We start from the raw sequence: 21,943 nt of genomic DNA, 5'->3' as shown, positions 1-21,943 counted from the left end.
CACACACATAAATGTATGCAGTGGGTGCACACACACACACACATATCCACCTACACACACACACACACACACAGAGGTAGTCTTAACTTAGTATGCTGGTTTGTTTCCCCTTTACAGTCTAAATGGCGGCCATTAGAGCTGCAGCTGCTGTTTAACTACTGAGTTTAAAAGGGTTTAGGTTTGCCCGGAGACAAAGACACGCTTGACAACTTGAAGTTGTGTTTGAATAAAAACACGCCCAAGACTGTGGCAGCTTTTCAAGCAAAGATAGTTGAGAGAAAACGGGAAAAGAAAAGAAAAGAAAAGAAAAGAAAAAGAAAGAAAAGAAGCACAGCGTGGCATGAGACCAAACATCATGAATCTATGCTTTACTGGGATCGACCAAATGAGGAAAAAAGTTGGAAATAACTTGGAGTTTTCTTTTTAGGATACTGTTCTGCAACAAGCAATTTAAATTCCAAAACAATTTAATTCCAAAACCCATTGACTCTGTGAACAAGGTCAAGGCGTAAACTGGAACCGGATGAAACCATGGTATCCTACGACGTGACCTCGTATTCACCTGCATCCAGGGGCGGATCTACAGGGTGGCAACAGGGGTGGCAGCTGCCACCTTCTGGGACACAGTCTTGCCACCCCTGTTGCCACCCCATTTATAAATCAGATAACGTGTTTTTAAAGTATATTTTATGTACATGCATGGTGAAGGTCAATGAGACCCGCGCCAAACTCATCTCAAACAGAAGTCGCCGATTTAGAATCCCCCTCCCCCCTCACAGGCGCGGATCTACAGGGTGGCAAAGGGGTGGCAGCTGCCACCTCTGGGACACAGTCTTGCCACCCCTTTGCCACCCCAGGAAAAAATCTCTAGAGCCACCACTGCCTGCATCCCAACCATGGAGGCTTTGGAAACTGTGAGGCGATGTTTGCTACGGGACGACCCCCTCCACGATAGGACCAACCTCAGTCCAGACCAGATTTGCCAACTACTGGACCTTAGCCTGAACACTACATATTTCCAATTCAGGGGCCAGTTTTACAGACAATGGGCTCACCGGTATCGCCCATTGTGGCCAACTTATATATGGAAGAGGTAGAACACAGGGCCCTGAACTCCTTCAGAGGAACACCTCCGAGCCACTGGTTCAGATATGTGGACGACACATGGGTCAAAATCCAAACACAAGAGGTGCAGGCGTTTACCAAACACATCACCTCAGTGGACAAGAACATTAAGTTCACAAGGGAAGACGTCAAGAACAACAGTTTGCCCTTCTTGGACTGTGGCGTCCACATTGGGGGAAGACAGGAGCCTCCACATTGGGGTTTACAGGAAACCTACAGACACAGACCAATATCTACTTTTCGACTCACATCACCCTCTGGAACACAAACTGGGCGTCATCAGAACTCTGCAACACAGAGCTGACAATGTGCCCATGAGCACTCGGGCCCAACAGGAAGAACACAAACACCTGAGGGGAGCTTTAAAACCAGTTGGACCTTTGTGAAAACTGCAACATGGTCCAGAAAGACCAGCCGGGTGAGCGATGAGGAGAAAAGGAACAGAAGGAAGAGCACAGTCATCCCGTATGTTTCTGGGGTCTCCGAGAAACTCAGGAGAATTTTCAACAAACACCGCATCCCGGTATACTTCAAACCCAGCAACACACTCCGACAAAGACTGGTTCATCCCAAAGACCGGGTACCACACACCCGGAAAAGTATGCCGTACAATGCAATGAGGATTGCCATGACCTATACATAGGAGAAACCAAACAACCACTACACAAACGGATGGCCCAACATAGAAGGCCAAACTCCTCAGGACAAGACTCAGCAGTCTATATACACCTAAAGGAGAAGACACGCTCCTTCCAGGACAGCAACGGACACATTTTGGACAGAGAAGATAGAGGGTTTGATAGAGGGGTGAAGGAAGCCATCTATGCGAAATACACAACCAGGTGACGAGCCAAACAACACAACAAGACCGCTTATATACACAACCACACGATGAGTCAAACAACACAACAAGACCGCTTATATACACAACCACACGATGAGCCAAACAACACAACAAGACCGCTTATATACACAACCACACGATGAGCCAAACGACACAACAAGACTGCTTATATACACAACCACACGATGAGCCAAACGACACAACAAGACCGCTTATATACACAACCACACGATGAGCCAAACGACACAACAAGACCGCTTATATACACAACCAGGTGACGAGCCAAACAACACAACAAGACTGCTTATATACACAACCACACGATGAGCCAAACAACACAACAAGACCGCTTATATACACAATCACACGATGAGCCAAACAACACAACAAGACCGCTTATATACACAACCACACGATGAGCCAAACGACACAGCAAGACCGCTTATATACACAACCACACGATGAGCCAAACGACACAACAAGACCGCTTATATACACAACCACATGACAAGCCAAACGACACAACAAGACTGCTTATATACACAACAAGGACAACCATCTCTGCAGCACTCCACCAATCTGGCCTTTATGGTAGAGTAGCCAGACGGAAGCCTCTGCTCAGTAAAAGGCACATGACAGCCCGCTTGGAGTTTGCCAGAAAGCACCTAAAGGACTCTCAGACCATGAGAAACAAGATTCTCTGGTCTGATGAAACCAAGATTGAACTCTTTGGCCTGAATGCCAAACGTCACGTCTGGAGGAAACCAGGCACCTCTCATCACCTTGCTAATACCATCCCTACAGTGAAGCATGGTGGTGGCAGCATCATGCTGTGGGGATGTTCTTCAGCGGCAGGAACTGGGAGACTAGTCAGGATCGAGGGAAAGATGAATGGAGCAAAGTACAGAGAGATCCTTGATGAAAACCTGCTCCAGAGCGCTCAGGACCTCAGATTGGGGCGAAGGTTTATCTTTCAACACGACAACGACCCTGAGCACACAGCCAAGACAATGAAGGAGTGGCTTCGGGACAAGTCTGTGAATGTCCTTGAGTGGCCCAGCCAGAGCCCAGACTTGAACCCCATTGAACATCTCTGGAAAGACCTGAAAATAGCTGTGCAGCGACGCTCCCCATCTAACCTTACAGAGCTCGAGAGGATCTGCAGAGAAGAATGGGAGAAATACCCCAAATATAGGTGTGCCAAGCTTGTAGCTTCCTACCCAAGAAGACTTGAGGCTGTAATCGCTGCCAAGGGTGCCTCAAACAAGTACTGAGTAAAGGGTGTGAATACTTATGTACATGCAATATTTCAGTTTTTCATTTTTAATAAATTTGCAAAAAATTCTACAAAACCTTTTTCGCTTTGTCATCATGGGGTACTGTATGTAGATTGATGAGGGAAAAAAGGAATGTAATCCATTTTGGAATAAGGCTGTAACATAACAAAATGTGGGGAAAGTGAAGGGGTGTGAATACTTTCTGGATGCACTGTAAGACAGTACAAAACTGTTTCATGCCATAAGCAATCATCTGCTGTCAATAGAGTGGGGCAGCTTAGCATAAAAATTGTGCATTTTGTGATAAAGGCGTCAAACTTGGTACATATGTAGCTTAATATATTTAGAAGAAATCGGATGTCACCAATGCATGTTGAAAAAACTAAGTTCCCAGTCCCTTCTGAGACATTATTCATCTACACACTATGTATAGACATCTATACCTAAACACTCCTCTTCTGTTGGTCAAGGGTTAGAACCAGTGACTGCAGGAAACAATACACAATTCAGTACTTCAATAGTGTTTATTGTTTTTTTATTGTTTTTTTTTTGTTTACAAAAGTAACTGCTTATCAACTTAGCTTTTTCAACATGCATTGCTGACATCCGACATGTAAAATGGCATATGTCTGGTTCTGTTTGGACTAGAACAATAATATTGGTATCTCTGGAAAGGTAACATTCTCCTCTGTCTTGTCATAATGGCTGATATGAAATGTAGGGAGGCCACAGTCCCGCTAAAAGCGATCTAATAACATCCATGCCTGCCATGGCCACTACGGGGTTAATTTTCCACTGGCTCCATAATCCAAATTTCTTCTAAATATATTAAGCTACATATGTACCAAGTTTGACGCCTTTATCACAATGCACGGTTTTTAATGCAGTGCCGCCTGAGGGGTCGAAGGTCACGGGCATTCAATGTTGGTTTCCGACCTTGCCGCTTACGTGCAGAGATTTCTCCGGATTCTCTGAATCTTGTGATGATATTATGGACTGTAGATGATGAAATCCCTAAATTCCTTGCAACTGTACGTTGAGAAACGTTGTTCTTAAACTGTTGGACTATTTGCTCACGCAGTTGTTCACAAAGCGGTGAACCTCGCCCCATCCTTGCTTGTGAACAACTGAGCCTTTCAGGGATGCTCCTTTTATACCCAATCATGACACTCCCCTGTTTCCACTTAACCTGTTCACCTGTGGAATGTTCCCAACAGGTGTTTTTTGAGCATTCCTCAACTTTCCCAGTCTTTTGTTGCCCCTGTCCCAGCTTCTTTGGACCGTGTTGCAGGCATCACATTCAAAATGAGTGAATATTTGCAAAAAACAATAAAGTTGATCAGTTTGAACATTAAATATCTTGTCTTTGTAGTGTATTCAATTGAATATAGGTCGAAAGGGATTTGCAAATCATTGTATTCTGTTTTTATTCACGTTTTACACAACGCCCCAACTTCATTGGAATTGGGGTTTGTATATTTCATCATCGCTTACATCGTAAAGATCCGATGGTGTAGGTTGTTAGAGTGAGAACATTTTCCCCGAGCAACGCCGGGTAAGGTATCCTAGTGTGTGTATATATATATATATATATATATATATATATTATATATATATATATATATATATATATGTTTTGCACAGTTCAGCTGTCAGTATTTCAAAAGCATGCATGCTCTCTTCACAAACATGACATTTAGGTCAGCAAAAGTCCTTGAAGCCTCATGACTTATGCAATAACCCTCACATCAATAACATTGCCTCACATCAATAACAGCAATCATTCCCTCAAAATTACATGAAAATTATTTACAAAAAAAAAACCACATTAAAAAAGCTAGGTTTGGAATGAAACCTTGAATAAAGAGCTAGAAGGGAATGAGTACTTTACCATTGGGGCTCTCTTCATCTATGGCAACAATGGTGGCAGGAGGACCCGATCGCGACAGCTTACACTCTGCACAGAGACACACAGAGAAAAGCATGTGAGGTACACAAACATATTGAAGATTAACAAGAACAACTTAGTTTTTATAGTGTTTTTCAAGGAACCCAAGGACGCTCTACGCTAGTTAAGAAAAAATGAAATAAAATACAAGAACAGAAAATGATTGCCGGGGATGATAGAAGTTACTAGAGACCATAGGCCTTAGTACAAAGGTAGGTTTTAAGTAGTCTTTTAAATTGTCCAAAGAAGCAGCACTGTTGATCTCTGCTGGAATACAGTTCCGGAGGGTGGGGGGCTGCCACACTAAAGGCTCTGTTCCCAAAATCCCACAGGCTGGTGTGGGGGATGGAAAGCTGGCCCATGTTTGTGGACCACAGATTCTGGGATGGAATAGAGGAAGTCTGATAGGTCATGGGGGGTAAAGGCATGGAGGGATTTATAGGTGAGGAGGATTTTATAAGAAATGTGGGATTTGACCGGGAGCCAGTGAAGGTGGACAAGGGTGGGAGTGATGTGTTGCCAGGGTTTGGTGAGAGTGAACACCCTGGCCGCTGAATTCTGCACATACTGGAGCCTGTCTAGGGCTTTGCTAGGTACCCTAGACAGGACTTTGCTAGGTACCCTAGACAAGACTCTATTGCCATAATCCAGGCGGGAGGCGATAAAGGTATGGATGAGGGTCTCTGCCACGGAGTCTGAGAGTAATGGCCAGAGTCTAGAGATGTTTTTGAGGTGAAAGAAAGCAGATTTAGTGAGGGATTTGATGTGTGACTGGAATGAGAGGGTGAAGTCCAGAATGACCCCAAGGTTGCGGACAGAATTTTGATGTGACTATATTTTCCCTTTTACAAAAGTGTGAGAAGGTAATGAGTGTTGAGAGTATGCAAAGTGCAGATGTATGGTTAGAATATGCCAAAGATAGCGCAGAGGAGACGGAGAAGGGTGAGGAGGTGGAAGAGACTGTAAAGACAAAGAGAAATATGTAGAGTTCATTATAGAAACATTACAGAGGACAATTTGAGATGAATAAAATTACCGAGATTGTTGGATAGAGAGAGACAAAGAGAAGGGGGGAGGGGACAAGATATCCTAGATAGGAGAGAGAGACAGTAGGGGAAAGAAAGAAAGAGGACTAGATTGAATTCATATTGGGATGAGATTATTATAACAGGTTGGGTGATATGATCATCAGCAGTACATGCCTACCATTTCATGCCTACTCAAATTGACCAAGTCAGTGTTTTTTTTTTTACTTGACCTCACACCAATAATGATTCTCAGCCTTTACTCAATATTTGCCCCGTAAAAAGTGTGTCAATTAAAACTAGCTCATTTTGAATAGTTTGACTGTGTCACGCAAGGTCACCTGGCAGCTCATACTCCGATTTCTCACTTCTCCTAGCTTGAATTGGGCCCTGTGTCTGTACCCGTCCTGTGACAGCAACTGAATCTCAGCCCATAAGGTAAACCATGGCGGCTGGCACACGCGAATGAACACCAAACTAATAGCCTTGCAAAAACCAGCCCACAAATGTTGCTTCGCTCTCTGCTTTCTGGCCTGGAAAGGCTCAGTACAGATTCCTTTGGGTTTGGGCAGCTGTCGATGGATGGAGACCAGTATTACTTTGCAACCGACTGGCTCAGCCTTTAAGCAGTCAAAGCCCATGATGTAGAGCCCAGAGCGCCACATGCACTGATCTGTAAGTAGTAAACACCACTGCTGCCAGCGGGTGAGTCCATGTTGCTAGTTATGTCGATCCATCCCATTTTCTTTGCTACCCGCTGAGCCAGTTGGTAAATCAAATGTAGCACCTGTGAGGGTAAACAGATCTCTAGGACCAGAGACTCGGTTCGGAGGAGCAGTGGATGAAAGTCTAAATGCTGGCTTGTTTATATTAACCAGAGAACCTAAATATTTAACAGTGACATACTCATCTGTATTACCAGTACACCTCAACACCAAAAATAAATAAACCAACTTAAATCTTAAATACGACACAAAAATGTCACCATCCAGTGCATAACTAATGACTTCAGACTTCACAAATCAATGCAATAGTCCCTTGTTTAAGACTCTTGAACTGTCCATAAGCATCCGCTGAGGTTCGCAGCAATCTCTGGAAAATAACGTCTCTCTCCTACCACCTTTCCAGTGAAGCAGAGCAATGTCATTAACTGTAGTGTGAGGGTAGGTACTGTTCACAGAAGACGATGTCTGTCCGGCTTATCACTAGAACTGCCGGGATTTCACTCCTACCTAAAACGACCATGGGTGACCAAAATGACCGCCCACGGGTTTTAAACTCTGTTGTAACGTGCATGGATTAGTAGACACGCTGGCCGCTGGCTCGCGGGCCCGACCCTTTAGTCGAGCGGTTAGCGATGCCTCCTGCGGTGCAGGCGACACGGGTTCGCTTCCCGGCCGCGGCAGTTCCTGTGGTTGCGTTGTCCCCCGAATTCGCTACACTATGTTCTGTCAAGATAAATACCCAATTGAGATATTAATGCATTGCATATGTTGGTATGTCTGTTATAACTGACACCAAAATGAAAGTTTTAACAACTATAGGATGTTGAAACATAATACCTGACATTAATAGCTTGTATTTTTATGGTTCCTGTTCGTGGTGGTCAACCTGCTGGGGAGGTGACACCCGAGTCAGCAGATGAGTGAGTAACGTTTACAGTTGTGCACTCATGTTTACAACTAAATTCCACATTAAGATGCCATATGGCTAAATGTTTACTCCTCCTGCTATTATTGCAACAGACATTATGTACGTACATGTAGGCCTACTGTATGCATTGAGCTGCAGAGGTTTCATGTACATTTAACGTTACTGTATGCATTGAGCTGCAGAGGTTGCACCATGTACAGCCAGTTAAATAATATTGGGGTGACCAGTTTCACTGTGACTAAAACATTAGAAGGGAGACAGAAGTTTGACGTTGAAAAATGTTTGCTCCTGTTTGTAGTCGCATTGGTGACTTAATAGCAGAAGAAGATGAAGAGGAACATGAGGGAGATAGGTGAGTTGTTACTGTCAGTACAATACAATTTTTCAAACATGTAATTACTGCATTGTATAATATGTATGTATATATATTCACTAATCTTTCAATAGTGGATAGCTCTGTTCTGACACATCATCTTGATAAGAGGAAAATGTGTGGATTTATATTGCTTCCCACATGTATGACATATCCTCATGTGTCCAGTGAGGTTTGGGCGACTCTACCTGATCATGACTACGACGTGAAGCCCCTTTCTGTGGAAGACCAGCTTGACGCAGTAAAGAAACGCATTGCTTTCCTGGAGGATGAAAATAAAAAGCTGAAACGTGAGCGTTTTGGTCTAGAACGCTTCCAGTGTGCGCCCAATCTGATCAGGTTTTACACTGGTTTTAAGGATTACCACACCCTCAAAGCACTCTTCCTAGCTTTACAGCCGACTGCAGAGTCCATGGTGCGATGGAGTCAAATGCAAAGGAACAGCCATAACCTAGACCACATTTCTGTGTCTGGCTTCCATGCAGAGCATTTATCGCTGATTGATCAGTTTTTCCTGTTCTTGTGCCGTGTGAGGCAGGGCTGTTTTGCTCTGGATTTATCTGTATGATTCAATGTGTTGCCAGCCACAGTCAGCAGGAACTGTACGACGTGGGCCACTATTTGCTCTTTATGTTAGGGACCCTCCCAATATGGCCTAGTAGAACAGCAGTAGATGAGCTAATGCCACCAGTATTCGGGGAATTCTACCCAAACACAAGAGTGATACTAGACTGCACAGAGATCCGCATCGAGACAGCTAGTTGGAAGGTTTTGAACACCATGACACACTCCCATTATCAAAGTAACACTACACTGAAATCCCTAATTGGGATCACTCCCTCAGGGTCAGTTAGCCTGGTAAGTAATCTATACGCAGGACGTATTTCTGATAAGGAGATAACTAAGAGGTCAGGTGTTCTGGACCTCTTAGAGTCAGGTGATGAGGTCATGGCCGATAAGGGCTTCCTTATCAAAGACCTGCTCGATGAAATAGATGTAAAACTTGTCATCCCTGCATTTTTAGGCCCAAGTGGACAGTTTAGCTGTGATGAGCTCACAGACACACAGAGTATTGCTGGCTTGAGAATACACGTCGAACGGTCAATAAGACGCTTAAAGGAGTACCACATTTTTGATGGGGTCATACCCCTTTCACTAAGTGGAACAGTCAACCAACTGGGGACTGTGTGTGCTCTCCTAACACATTTTCAGGGACCACTGTTTTAAACCTTTGTTAAATTCAGCTGACAAGAAAATAGTGCACACAAACCTTAGCTAGATTGAAACATATTTAACTTCATTTCAGTACAGTCCCATTTTTTAGCCAGTTCCAGTTTATTGCCACAACAGAATGACAGTTGACCGAACATATTTTAGTCTAAAATGAACCAACAGTTTTGTTAAAGTTAAAGGACAAAGAATGAAATTTATTGTAGATGGGACAATCTAATGTATAAATATTGAATGTACAGTATAAAAATGAAATGTATCTTATTTTTTTATTTTGAATACAGCCCTGTGTGTGTGTGTGTCTCTCCTCACTGGGACAGGAGAGGCAGAAAGTACTGGAAAAAGAAAAGATCCAGCTTAGTTTTCATATTGTGGTAAATGACGGTAGGTGCTCGAGGTTGGTAGTCCAAACCATGTTTGCTGCTGCTGGCCCCGGCTGCATTGATTTCCGATTGAGTAAGAAGGGGGCGTGGCTAAAATCCCACCACTTGTTTTTTTTTTCAAATCCAAGATGGCCGCGGCGTGAAATGGGCGTATGGGGCCACTGAAAATCTTGGGGTGGCACACCAAAACCAAAAGCCATGACTGAATTTGGGGAATTCTATGCTGCTGTTGTAGTGTACCGTATAGGCTAGTGGAAAACTGTCAATATGAGAGTTAAGAAAAATATACATTATTGATTTAAATGAACAGCACCTAATGTAAAATATCAGATAGAAGCATATTATGCATAATCAGAAGCATATTCTGCATATGCGACTCGTGGCTGGGGGGGGGCAGGGATAGTATCAGGGCACCCTTGGCCACCCCTTGGGGGCGCCACTGCTCATGGTCATTTTAGGTAGGTCTTATCCTAAATTATTTTTGTGCGATTGATCTAAACCCATTTAAATGCAAATACATGAAATTTTAGGGGAATTCGGGGAGCGGCATATCTGTATCCCCCCCCCCCCCACACACACACAGCGTAATGGCGGAGCCGTTACTAACGTGTCCAAACTTGATTTAGCCTGTTGCATGTGGCCTTTTACTTCCCTTTTTTCAGCCCAAACTTGAAGATAAACAGTCCCAAGCCTCGTATGACCACCGTAGCTTGGCCATAAAGCAGATAAAGCTAAACACTTTACATATAAAACAGAGAAATGAGCTAATCGCGACACAATCCTCGGCACTGTGGACACGGTGGGACACAAAGACAAATCATTCCCAAATAAAGGTCGCAGCATCACACGTTTCCTGTTCTCTTCCCTCGCGCTGCTCGCTAACAGGCTGGGCTGATTTGATTGGCTGTTACATTCACGTCGCTAAAGGAACAGTACAACTATTTTAATACTGTAACGTGCATGGATAAGAAGACACGCTGGCCGCTGGCTGGCGGGTCTGACCCTTTAGTCGAGCGGTTAGCGATGTCTCCTGCGGTGCGGGCGATACGGGTTCGCTTCCCGGCCGCGGCGGTTCCTGTGGTTGCGTTGTCCCCCGAATTCGCTACATTGGTGTCAAAAGTGGGATTGAGCGACCGTAAGGCCATCGGCAGCGCATGCGCAAACCCTTACCAAACTCGGTGGGGAGAAGAACAAAAGTACCTCCTCGGAAAAAGGCCTTCGATCCAGTTTGTCGCTCATTTTTCCACGAGGCAATACAAACGCCAGTTCCGGTGACCGTACTTCTTCAGCACTGTTGGAACTGACCTCTTGCAGCGCCACCATTGCTCACATTTTCAAAATGCGGTGCCGTTTCTTGTCGCTGTCATCTGAACTGCTCCCCATGGTTCACTGAGTCATCCCGCTTTACTCAACTGATTCTCAAAGGACGCTTTCCAGAGAGAGAGAGAGAGAGAGAGAGAGAGAGAGAGAGAGAGTGCATGTGCACGCAGCCTCTTCCTGCTCCCTATATTGATTAATAAGACAGTGTTAAATTGAACGGCCAGCCATTGGATCACGAGGGGTCTCAGCGGAGCTCGTCTGTCCTCGAGGCTGTGCTGCGGCTGCAAGGGACACGTGCAACGCAGCATGGCTGTGAACTGCCGTTGGCAAACGCGTCAGTGGGAGAATTTGCAAAAGGTAAAGAAATCACCACACGACAGTGTCACTCTGACAGTCGTGACAAAAGAGTCAAAACTCCTCTGGCACCTTTGGAAACTAGCTAGTGACCCTGTTTAGCCACACCACCAGTCAGTGCTAACACCCTCTTTTGGAGTTTGTGTTCTTGTTTCTTTTCACTGTAAGTTCTCTTCGACCCCTGGAAAGTGCTATTCAAATACAATTTATAATAATAATAGTAATAATAGTAATAATAATAATATTCTGTAATGGACTGGCGGCATGTCCAGGATGTCTCCCCACCTGCTGGGATAGGCTCCAGCATCCCCGCGACCCCGAGTAGGATGAGCGGTCTGGATAATCAGTGGCGGCTGGTGCTAACAAGGACAATGCAGGCCTGTAGGCTACATTGTCCTTCTTAATAATTCTGTGACTGTATGGACATTAAACCAGCTGTCAGGTGTGCTGCACCAAGGTAAATTGACCCCCCCCCCCAACAATTGTTAGCACCAGCCGCCACTGTGGATAATTGATGGATAATAGAACAACTTTGTACCCTTGCGGAAGTGCTGAGGGAGGCATGCGAGTTTGACGAGCCAGTCTACATGTGTTTTGTGGACTTGGAGAAGGCTTACGACCGTGTACCCCGGGGCACTTTGTAGGGGGTACTGCGGGTGTATGGGGTACTGGGGCAGTTGCTACAAGCCATCCGGTCCTTGTGTAACCAAAGTTTTGGGAACCTCAGAATTGCATCTCTGCTCTTCTCAGATGATGTGGTTTTGTTGGTTTTTCCTCTGGAAATCCCTCCACAGATACATTCGAGACCGCACTGACGTGTCCACATTCAAATCATTCGTCAAAACTCACCTTTTTCAGAACTGCATTTAATGTGTGATTAATATGGTTTGTTATGTAAAGCCTCTTTGAGTACCTTGAAAAGGGGTCTATAAATAAAATGTATTATTATTAATATTATCATGGTACATATACATACTTAATTTCTTTCTCCAGATCCACTTCGGAAATAATTTGCCCCTTTAGCCCAAATCCTGAACCTCCTAGTCCTCCATCAAAGCCTGGCTTGATAAGTCATCCCAACATGAGGGCTGTCTGAGGATCTTTGACTCTATTTTACAATTTTTTTACAATTTCATTTATCAGACGCTTTTATCCAAAGCAACACACATCTGAGAGTCAATACTACACAAGCAAGGATCTAGTCAGGAGGCGACAACGCGAGTAAGTGTAAAAAAAACAAACAAACAAATAAATAAACAAAACAAAACACTGCAAGTGACTAGCGTGACTCTATTTCAGTCACACTAGCTGCTGCAGAGGGAAGCACCTACACTGAAGTGGATTAAGATCTACCTGAACTCTTCAGTGATGTAAGAAGGCCTCAGTGTATTATTCTATTATCAATTATTCATAATGTGGTCCTCATGTGATTATGATAGATGACCTTGACGCAAATCATGCCCTAGGGCAATGTATTTACATTTTAAAGAAACTGATACACATAGAGATAGATGCATGTAATGCAGCTACTTTCAATCTTAAAATTGATCTCGTAATTCCTAGTTTGTGATCTCTACAACGTTATTTCTAGCTCACTTTGTATGTGCATGTTTCTTTTCTTAGCTGAGATTTCATTTGCTAATTATACATATTGTTTTTTTTTGTATTTGATATTCATACAAACCTGAAGATTTACATGCAAACAAATCTCCTTTTCGATAGTGTCAGAAGTGGGACCAAATCATTATTTTCCAAGTCACAGGGGCGGATCTTCCCTGGTTTCCGGGGGGGCGACCCCCCTTGTGATCTTACTGGCCACCCCATGTGCCCCCCCATCCCCATTTTTCATTTGCTCTTAGTGATGTCAATCATTGTGTGCTTCCAATGCCAAAGAACACAAAAGCCTATACGAATTGGAACAACTTAAAGGTGGAGTTAGCGATTCCCAAGAAAGATGGTTGATATTGTAACGTGGATAAGAAGGCCGCTGGCTCGCGGGTCTGACCCTTTAGTCAAGCGGTTAGCGATGTCTCCTGCGGTGCGGGCGATACGGGTTCGCTTCCCGGCCGCGGCAGTTCCTGTGGTTGCGTTGTCCCCCGAATTCGCTACATTGGTGTCAGAAGTGGGATGGAGCGACCGTAAGGCCATCGGAAGCGCATGCGCCCTGAGGCGTGAAGGAGCTGATATGCTTAAGCGCGGGGACGCGCTTCCCGAAGGAGGAGGGTAGTGTAACGTGCATGGATAAGTAGGGCCGCTGGCTCGCGGGTCTGACCCTTTAGTCAAGCGGTTAGCGATGTCTCCTGCGGTGCGGGCGATACGGGTTCGCTTCCCGGCCGCGGCAGTTCCTGTGGTTGTGTTCGCTACAATATTTAAACACAACAGCCAAACAAATACACCACTCCCATCCCTGCATTTTCTATTGGCGCACACCCTCTGAACAAATGCTCTTATCTCAAAAAATATAAATAGCACAGCTTAGATTTGTACTGTAATGTGCAGGGATAAGTAAACACATTAGCCCTTGGCTAACGGGTCAGACCCTTTAGTCGACTGGTTAACGTTGTTGCCCACGGTGCAGGAGATACGGGTTCGTGTTCTGGCCGTGGCAGTTCTCGGACTGCCCCTTGAGTTCGCTACATTGGTGTCAGAAGTGGGACGGTGAGACCGTGAGGTCATCAGAAGCGCGTGCGCCCAGAGGCGTGAGGGAGCAGATATGCTGAAGCGGGGGGGACGCGCTTCCCAAAGGAGGTGGGTAGTGTAACGTACACGAATAAGTAAACACGTTAGCCCTTGGCTAACGCGTCGGACCGTTTAGTCCACTAGTTAACGTTGTCGCCCGTGATGCAGGAGATACGGGTTCGCATCCCGGTGGCGGCAGTTCGGCCGGGGATGCTCTTCCCGAAGGAAGGGGGCAATGTAACAATCACGGATGAATAGGCTCGGTAGTTCTTGGCTAACGGGTCGGACCCTTTAGTCCAGTGTTTCTCAACCCAGTCCTCAAGGACCCCCTATCCTGCAGGTTTTATTTGCAACCCTGAATAGGTACCTGTTTGTAGTTATTCAACCAATCAGCAATGCATTTTGTCAGATGTTGCACACCTTGCATAATTAAGTGCTGCGAGATGATTGGTCGAGTAAGTACAAGCAGGGCTACCTATGCAGGGTTACAATGAAAATCTGCAGGATAGGGGGTCCTTGAGGACTTGGTTGAGAAACACTGCTTTAGTCGACTGGTTAACGTTGTCGCCCGCGGTGCGGAATACACGAGTTTGCGTCCCGGCTGTGGCGGTTCTCGGGCTGCCCCCTTGAATGAGAATTGTGGACATTACAGCGATGTCAAAACGGCAAAGATTTAGTGTGTCAAAGTGCGCCATATATGGTCATATAATGTTAGTCTATGGGACGTGCGCCCTCTGAACCATTTCCTGTTTTGATATATTATTTATCTACTTGCGTTCAAAATTGCACGAGCAACAGCGAGTTAGAAATCCTTGTGGCAAAAGTGCAGTTCTCTTCTCTGCATTCTAAATTCCCATAGAAAACCTCCTAGGCAAAATTCCTAATTATTTGTTTGTCATTTAGAGCCAGGGGTACCATAGGACTACATTGGGATTGGGATCCCGTGGGTTGCGCGAAACCAAACGCAAATTTGAGAGTGACCGGTTTTAAATTGGCCGCGGGTCGGAGCAGGCCGTCAAAAATAAACTGGGGGTCCCAGGATTTGGCGAGCGCTATCCAGAAGGATGGAGTCAACAAATGAAGTTGAAAAGAAAATCAAAGCAGGTCATCACAATACAAAGCACATAATATATGGTATTGTAACGTGCGTGGATAAGAAGACACGCTGGCCTCTGGCTGGCGAGTCTGACCCTTTAGTCGAGCGGTTAGCGATGTCTCCTGCGGTGCGAGCGATACGGGTTCGCTTCCCGGCCGCGGCAGTTCCTGTGGTTGCGTTGTCCCCCGAATTCGCTGCAGTATTGTAATCACACAAAATTTGTGCATACTTACTAAACGTTTGTTAACCTGACATGCTATGGCTCCAGAGTCAATATGCGGAAAGTTTGTTCAATTCCTGTTCCCCCGCGGTCACTTCAGTGGGTCCCCCTCTATACATTACGTTTCCCGCCTTCATTTCCTGCCTTTTGTATTGTACACGAGAGAGGCAAGAGACACGTTTCCTGTAAATACTTGCTGGCTTAAACTTACCTTGTAGCATGCTAACATATTCCTGTGTTATTTGGGGCTGAAGAGTATGTGCCGCTACTGACCGGAGGACATTGGTTCTTTTTTAACCTTGTCAGGTATGTTTTAAATATTTTAATGTATTGACTGCAACATTATCGGCCTTTTGTGTTGTAAATGAGAGAGGGGCTAAACAGTAAATGTCGCTATGGCTTCCGTGAATAACTGTAGTCCACTGACTTCCGGTTTCTACAGCAGCGGTCATACCACTTTCCTGTTTGTTGATTGTGGACGTAACTTTATATGTACAACTTGAAACTTTCCACCCGTTTGCTGGTAGGTGTGGGTGAAAGTTTGTCGACAATTCTGTGCATGTCGTTGGCATTTATCCATGGTAAATCTTGCAGGCATCGCGAAAAATATGCCATTGTCAAGAGCGCATGCCAACAAACAGGAAACTGGTATGACCACTGGCAGGAGAAACCGGAAGTCAGGGGACTACAGTTATGCACAGAGCCTATTGACCGGAGGATTTTGCTTCTTTTTTTTTAAGTTTGTCAGAGTATAAACGGAAATTGCCTCCAAATATATCCTGGTCTGGGCCAATTTATTGAACACAACGCACGCCAGACACCACCGGTTACACATGTATAATATGTAGTCTCTTTGGTTGTGATTTGTGACACTCTTGAAGGACAGCAGAGGTTTGCAGTGTAGGGCCGTATACTCATTGCTTTAGGTTTTTAATGACTGCTACCTGGTTTGGTGGTTTAACTTCGTTTAGTGTGTGTCAGCATTTGCTGTTTCTGGCACTTGTGTGGAACCAGGTTGTTGTAGTTTGGCACTCCACCCTCTCTGTCTCTTCTCCCGCGCATGATTTCTGTGGTTGCTCTGATGTTTACGAAGTAGTTTAATTTGGCTGTTTTTCTATAGCTGCTCTACAAAACATTTACCGTTGCCTATCAATTCAGCAGTAATACGAGTTAACGTTATTGAACAGATGCATGTATTGTTAATACAGTTTTTGATAGCTGAGTTAGAGACATTTTCTTACGATGTGCACACTGCGTAAGCTTTTATCATTGGTATACCAAGCCAGGTTTCACAATATTCATGTCTTTAGATGTGCATTGTGCAGTCATGTAATCGTTTTGACTTTCTGCCCCATGTGAGGTTCTTTGGCTAAACTCATTAGGTGTAAATGATCCTGTCTGTTCAGTTCATTACATTGTAGTCCATTGACCTTCAGCATCCCCAACTCGAAATGATTTCCAGCCTCCCTGATTGCACTTAAGAGCCAGATGTTGATGAGAATATCATAAACAAGGGGACAGGTCCATCGGAATGTTAATGCTGACAGTGCAAAATGAAAAGTTTATATGCACCTTCCTTACAAGGGGAAAGAGTTAATGTAGCCAACAAAAACACGATGAAGACATAAATACACTGTGTAACTGCACAATTTCAGAGAAGTAACCGATTCCATTTAGCAGTCTCAATGTTAAAGAGCGAGGCCGGTGGCACAGCCTTCATTTCCATTGTTGCTTTTGCCCCCCCCCCCAATGCCTCTCCCCTCCCCCCTGTTTAACTGTGCCCCCCACTGGAAAATAATCTGGACCCACCCCTGCCAGATCACGGGTAAGTCTCGAAGTCTTAGCACTCAAGTCCCAAGTCAGATCCTTGGTCCCAAACTTTGAGTTTCAAGTCCTAAATAAGTCATTATGTGCTCATGGCAGAGTGGGGTTTGAACCGGCTGTCTTGAACTAGTCTAATCGACTCATGACAGATAAATTGGTTCCACACCCCAAATGAAGACATACCAGAGCCAGGGAAAGAGCTGGAGACTGTGGGGCTGCACCCACAGGGCTCTCTCCCGCTACCGAAGGACTTTTAATGAATGCTTGCTTTCAGTCTTTTAAATGGTTTCAACTCTAGTGTCTTCATTCAGAGTGGGGAACCAATTTATCTGTCCTGAGTCATTTAACCTAATTCAGGACACCTAGTCCACACTCCACACTGCCATAGTGCTCTTCATCAAATTTTTAACGACAGAGTAATAGTTAACATACTGAATTTCATCAAATCATGAAGGCCAAGGAGGGGGTTTATGGATGTGGTGAGGGAGGACATGCAGGTGGCTGGTGTGACAGAGGAAGACACAGATGAGAGGAAGAGGTGGAAACAGATGATCTGTTGTGGTGACCCCTAACAGGAGCAGCCGAAAGTAGTAGTAGTAGTAGTAGTAGTAGTAGTAGTAGTAGATGAATGCAAAAAAAAAATGTATTTATTACAGATTGGTTCAAAGTGGATAAGCAATTATAGTTTAAAGAATTTTATCTTTGGTCTTGGGGAATTTATCAACCCTTTCATGTCACATGGCTCAAGTCTACGTGGAGTCATGAGTCATTGGTGTGAAAGTTGAGGTTGAGCTGTCAGTCTTTTTCAGATGAGCACCGGCCCAGAGAAGCCGGCGGCGTTTCTGGGTGGTGTTGATATATGGCTTTGGCTTTGCATGGTAGAGTTTTAACTTGCACTTGTAGGTTTAGCGACGAACTGTGTTAACTGACGATGGTTTTCCCAAGTGTTCCTGAGCCCACGTGGTAACATCCTTTACAGAATGATGTCGGTTTTTCATGCAGTGCCGCCTGAGGGGTCGAAGGTCACGGGCATTCAATGTTGGTTTTTGGCCTTGCCGCTTACGTACAGAGATTTCTCTGGATTCTCTGAATCTTGTGATGATATTATGGACTATAGATGATGAAATCCCTAAATTCCTTGCAACTGTACGTTGAGGAACGTTGTTCTTAAACTGTTGGACTATTTGCCCAAGCATTTGTTCACAAAGTGGTGAACCTCGCCCCATCCTTGCGTGTGAACGACTGAGCCTTTCAGGGATGCTCCTTTTATACCCAATCATGACACTCCCCTGTTTCCAGTTAACCTGTTCACCTGTGGAATGTTCCCAACAGGTGTTTTTTGAGCATTCCTCAACTTTCCCAGTCTTTTGTTGCCCCTGTCCCAGCTTCTTTGGAACGTGTTGCAGGCACCAAATTCAAAATGAGTGAATATTTGCAAAAAAACAATAAAGTTTATCAGTTTGAACATTAAATATCTTGTCTTTGTAGTGTATTCAATTGAATACAGGTCGAAAAGGATTTGCAAATCATTGTATTCTGTTTTTATTCACGTTTCACACAACGTCCCAACTTCATTGGAATTGGGGTTTGTAACTGAAAGCGCTTTGAGTGGCTGTTGCAGCTAGAAAAGTGCTATAAAAATGCAGCTTGATTGATTGATAACTGTATTAATCACAAAAACTGAATTTTTAACTTGCCTGTGCTGGAGTACTTCTTTATTACTGGAAAAAGTAACGACATTACTGCTACGGATAACCACACAATGCTGATTAAGAGGCAGCACAAGACTTGCCAATGTTGAAAAGAGAAGAACTAAAACGGAGAGAGGGAGGGTGTCCAAGTAGCGTGGCGGTCTATTCCGTTGCCTACCAACACAGGGGTCACCGGTTTGAATCCCTGTGTTACCTCCGGCTTGGTCGGGCATCCCTACAGACACAATTGGCCGTGTCTGCGGGTAGGAAGCCGGATGTGGGTATGTGTCCTGGTCGCTGCACTAGTACCTCCTCTGGCTGATCGGGCCGCCTGTTCGGAGGGGGGAGGGGGGACTGGGGGGAGTAGCGTGATCCTCCCACGCGCTACGTCCCCCTGGTGAAACTCCTCACTGTCAGGTGAAAAGAAGCGGCTGGCGACTCCACACGTATCTGAGGAGGCAGGTGGTAGTCTGCAGCCCTCCCCGGATCGGCAGAGGGGGTGGAGCAACGACCGGGACGGCTCAGAAGAGTGGCGTAATATGCCAAGTACAATTGGGGAGAAAAGGGGGGAGGGGTAAAAAAGAAGGGAGAGGGGGAACACAGGTGGAGAAGCTTTACTACGCTAGGTAATGCCAGATATAATCTCTATTAGAAGTTTAGGCTACTTCTTCTTTCAGCTTGTCCCCTGTTTCCCAGGGGTCACCACAGTGGATTTTATAGTTTCCATCGATACCCTGTGAGGGCACAGCACCACTGACAGCCATTGTTAACCCAGGCCTTGACCGATCCGGTATGGCCTTGTCAATCCACATACTGACCGACACAACCACTAACCCTATGGACGGGGGCACAGGTAAAGCGCTGGGTGCCATCCCAGTATTCCTGGACTTGCACCCATGCCTGTCAGCAGAAGTATAGGCTACTGTGAGAAGGACGTTAATAGAGAGGGGGGGAAAGGGAAAGAGGAATGTAATACAAAATAATTTAGAATAATAAAGGAGGAGGGGAAGAAGGGGAAAAAAGGGATGGCGGTGTAGCAAGGGGGAGAGGGAAAGTCCATTTGAGACAGATGGAGGGGAGGAAAGAGATGAAAAGATGAGCAACACAGCGAGGGTGTGAGAGAAAGGCAAAGCAGTGGGGGTAGAGAGAGATTTAGGAAGGAGGAGGAAAAAGGTAGAAAGGTAACGGCACATAGAAAGAGACAGACGATAGCAATGGATAAGTGATCTGTGGAGAGAAAGGCTGGGGATAAAAATGAACTAAATAGAGCTATGGGAGGGCACCAGAGAGAGAAGGGGGGTGGAGAAAGAGAAAGAGAAAGGAGGAGAGGTCCAGCATCCATTGGTAATGATAGATGTAGTCCAGACTATCTGCGCTGAAGGGTTACGCGAGGTTAATCAAACAGCACAGTCACTGAACATGCAGCTGACAGAGGGAGAGGGAGAGAGGAAATTAGAAAGGGAGGAGAGGTGGGCGCTAAAGAGAGAAATATGGGCGAGGGGGGGAAAATGGGACAATGGGTGGGAGGAAAGGGATGAAGGAAAGAGGAGAGAGGACCAAAAAAGAAGGAAGCGATCTTACCCTCATACTGCCAGTCTGCAGGTGACCACGTCCCACCATCACACAACCAAGGACGGAAGGAAGGAAGGAAGGAAAAGGAGGAGCAAGGATAAGAAAGTCAGTGCTTTGGAGAAAACAAGGACATAGTATTAAAGCAATGAATTGCAGAAAAGACATCGAAGAAACAGCGTATAGGATGAATTTGAGGCTTTAAAAAATAATGACTAGCTAGTCTGCTAGCTAGCTAGCTAGCTAGAGAGATGGGGGGGGATTGCATGTTTTGCACCATGTGTGTATGGATATCCCTGCCTCAAACACATTCATTCATATCACTGGAGGATTAACAACATGAATTTACCTCTTCATCCCTACATGACAGTCGTAGCATAACATTTCCTGAATGTTCTGGGTGAGCAGATAACTTTCTGCCCTCCTATATGGAAAAACATTTTTTTAAATTAATTCTACATAATCTCTCGCGTGTGCGTGTGCACGTGTGTGTTATTCCTCATCAAGGTCCCCACGGAGAGAGGATGATGAGGCAAATCCTTCAGTGTGAGGACTATGTTGAATGCATTCTTTTGCTGAATTACACTGAATACTTCATTTTTAATAAAGGACTACTGCATGGCTACGGTGCAGGTAGTGGAACTATGGTTTTCCTCTCTGACACTCTCGCTACCTGCAGTCAAGTGCAAAGTGCTTTTATAGAATAGAATCGAATAGAATAGAATCGAATCGAATAGAATAGAATCGAATCGAATAGAATAGAATAGAATAGAACAGAATAGAATAGAATAGAACATAATAGAATAGAATAGAATAGAATAGAACAGAATAGAATCGAATAGAATAGAACAGAATAGAATAGAATAGAATAGAATAGAACAGAATAGAACAGAACAGAATAGAACAGAACAGAATAGAATCGAATAGAATAGAACAGAATAGAATGGAATAGAATAGAACAGAATAGAACAGAACAGAATAGAATAGAACAGTGTAGAATAGAACAGAACAGAACAGAACAGAATAGAATAGAATAGAACAGAATAGAATAGGACAGAACAGAACAGAACAGAATAGAATAGAATAGAACAGAATAGAATAGAACAGAACAGAATAGAATAGAATAGAATAGAATAGAACAGAACAGAATAGAATAGAATAGAATAGAACAGAACAGAATAGAAAAGAACAGAATAGAATAGAATAGAATAGAATAGAATAGAATATTTATTAGTCATTGTGAACATGCATACAAATGAGATTTACTCTCTGCATTTAAGCCCTCCTCACTGTGTAGCTAAGAGGAGTGGGCAGCCACCGTGCAGTACCCTT

At 44.6% G+C, this 21,943-nt stretch overlaps 1 protein-coding gene across 1 annotated transcript in view; it reads right to left on the bottom strand.

Annotated features, from left to right (window-relative positions):
- Positions 1–21,943, bottom strand: part of LOC130127199 (protocadherin-15-like) — a 409,304-nt gene that overhangs the window by 335,283 nt on the left and 52,078 nt on the right. The window contains 2 exon segments of the mRNA XM_056296769.1: positions 5,138–5,203; positions 20,624–20,638. Coding sequence (XP_056152744.1) covers positions 5,138–5,203; positions 20,624–20,638 — 81 coding nt within the window.

The sequence above is a fragment of the Lampris incognitus genome, chromosome 17, assembly GCF_029633865.1.
Source record: "Lampris incognitus isolate fLamInc1 chromosome 17, fLamInc1.hap2, whole genome shotgun sequence".
In the NCBI taxonomy this organism is placed as follows: Eukaryota; Metazoa; Chordata; class Actinopteri; order Lampriformes; family Lampridae; genus Lampris; species Lampris incognitus.
This window is presented reverse-complemented; position numbering and strand designations above follow the sequence as displayed.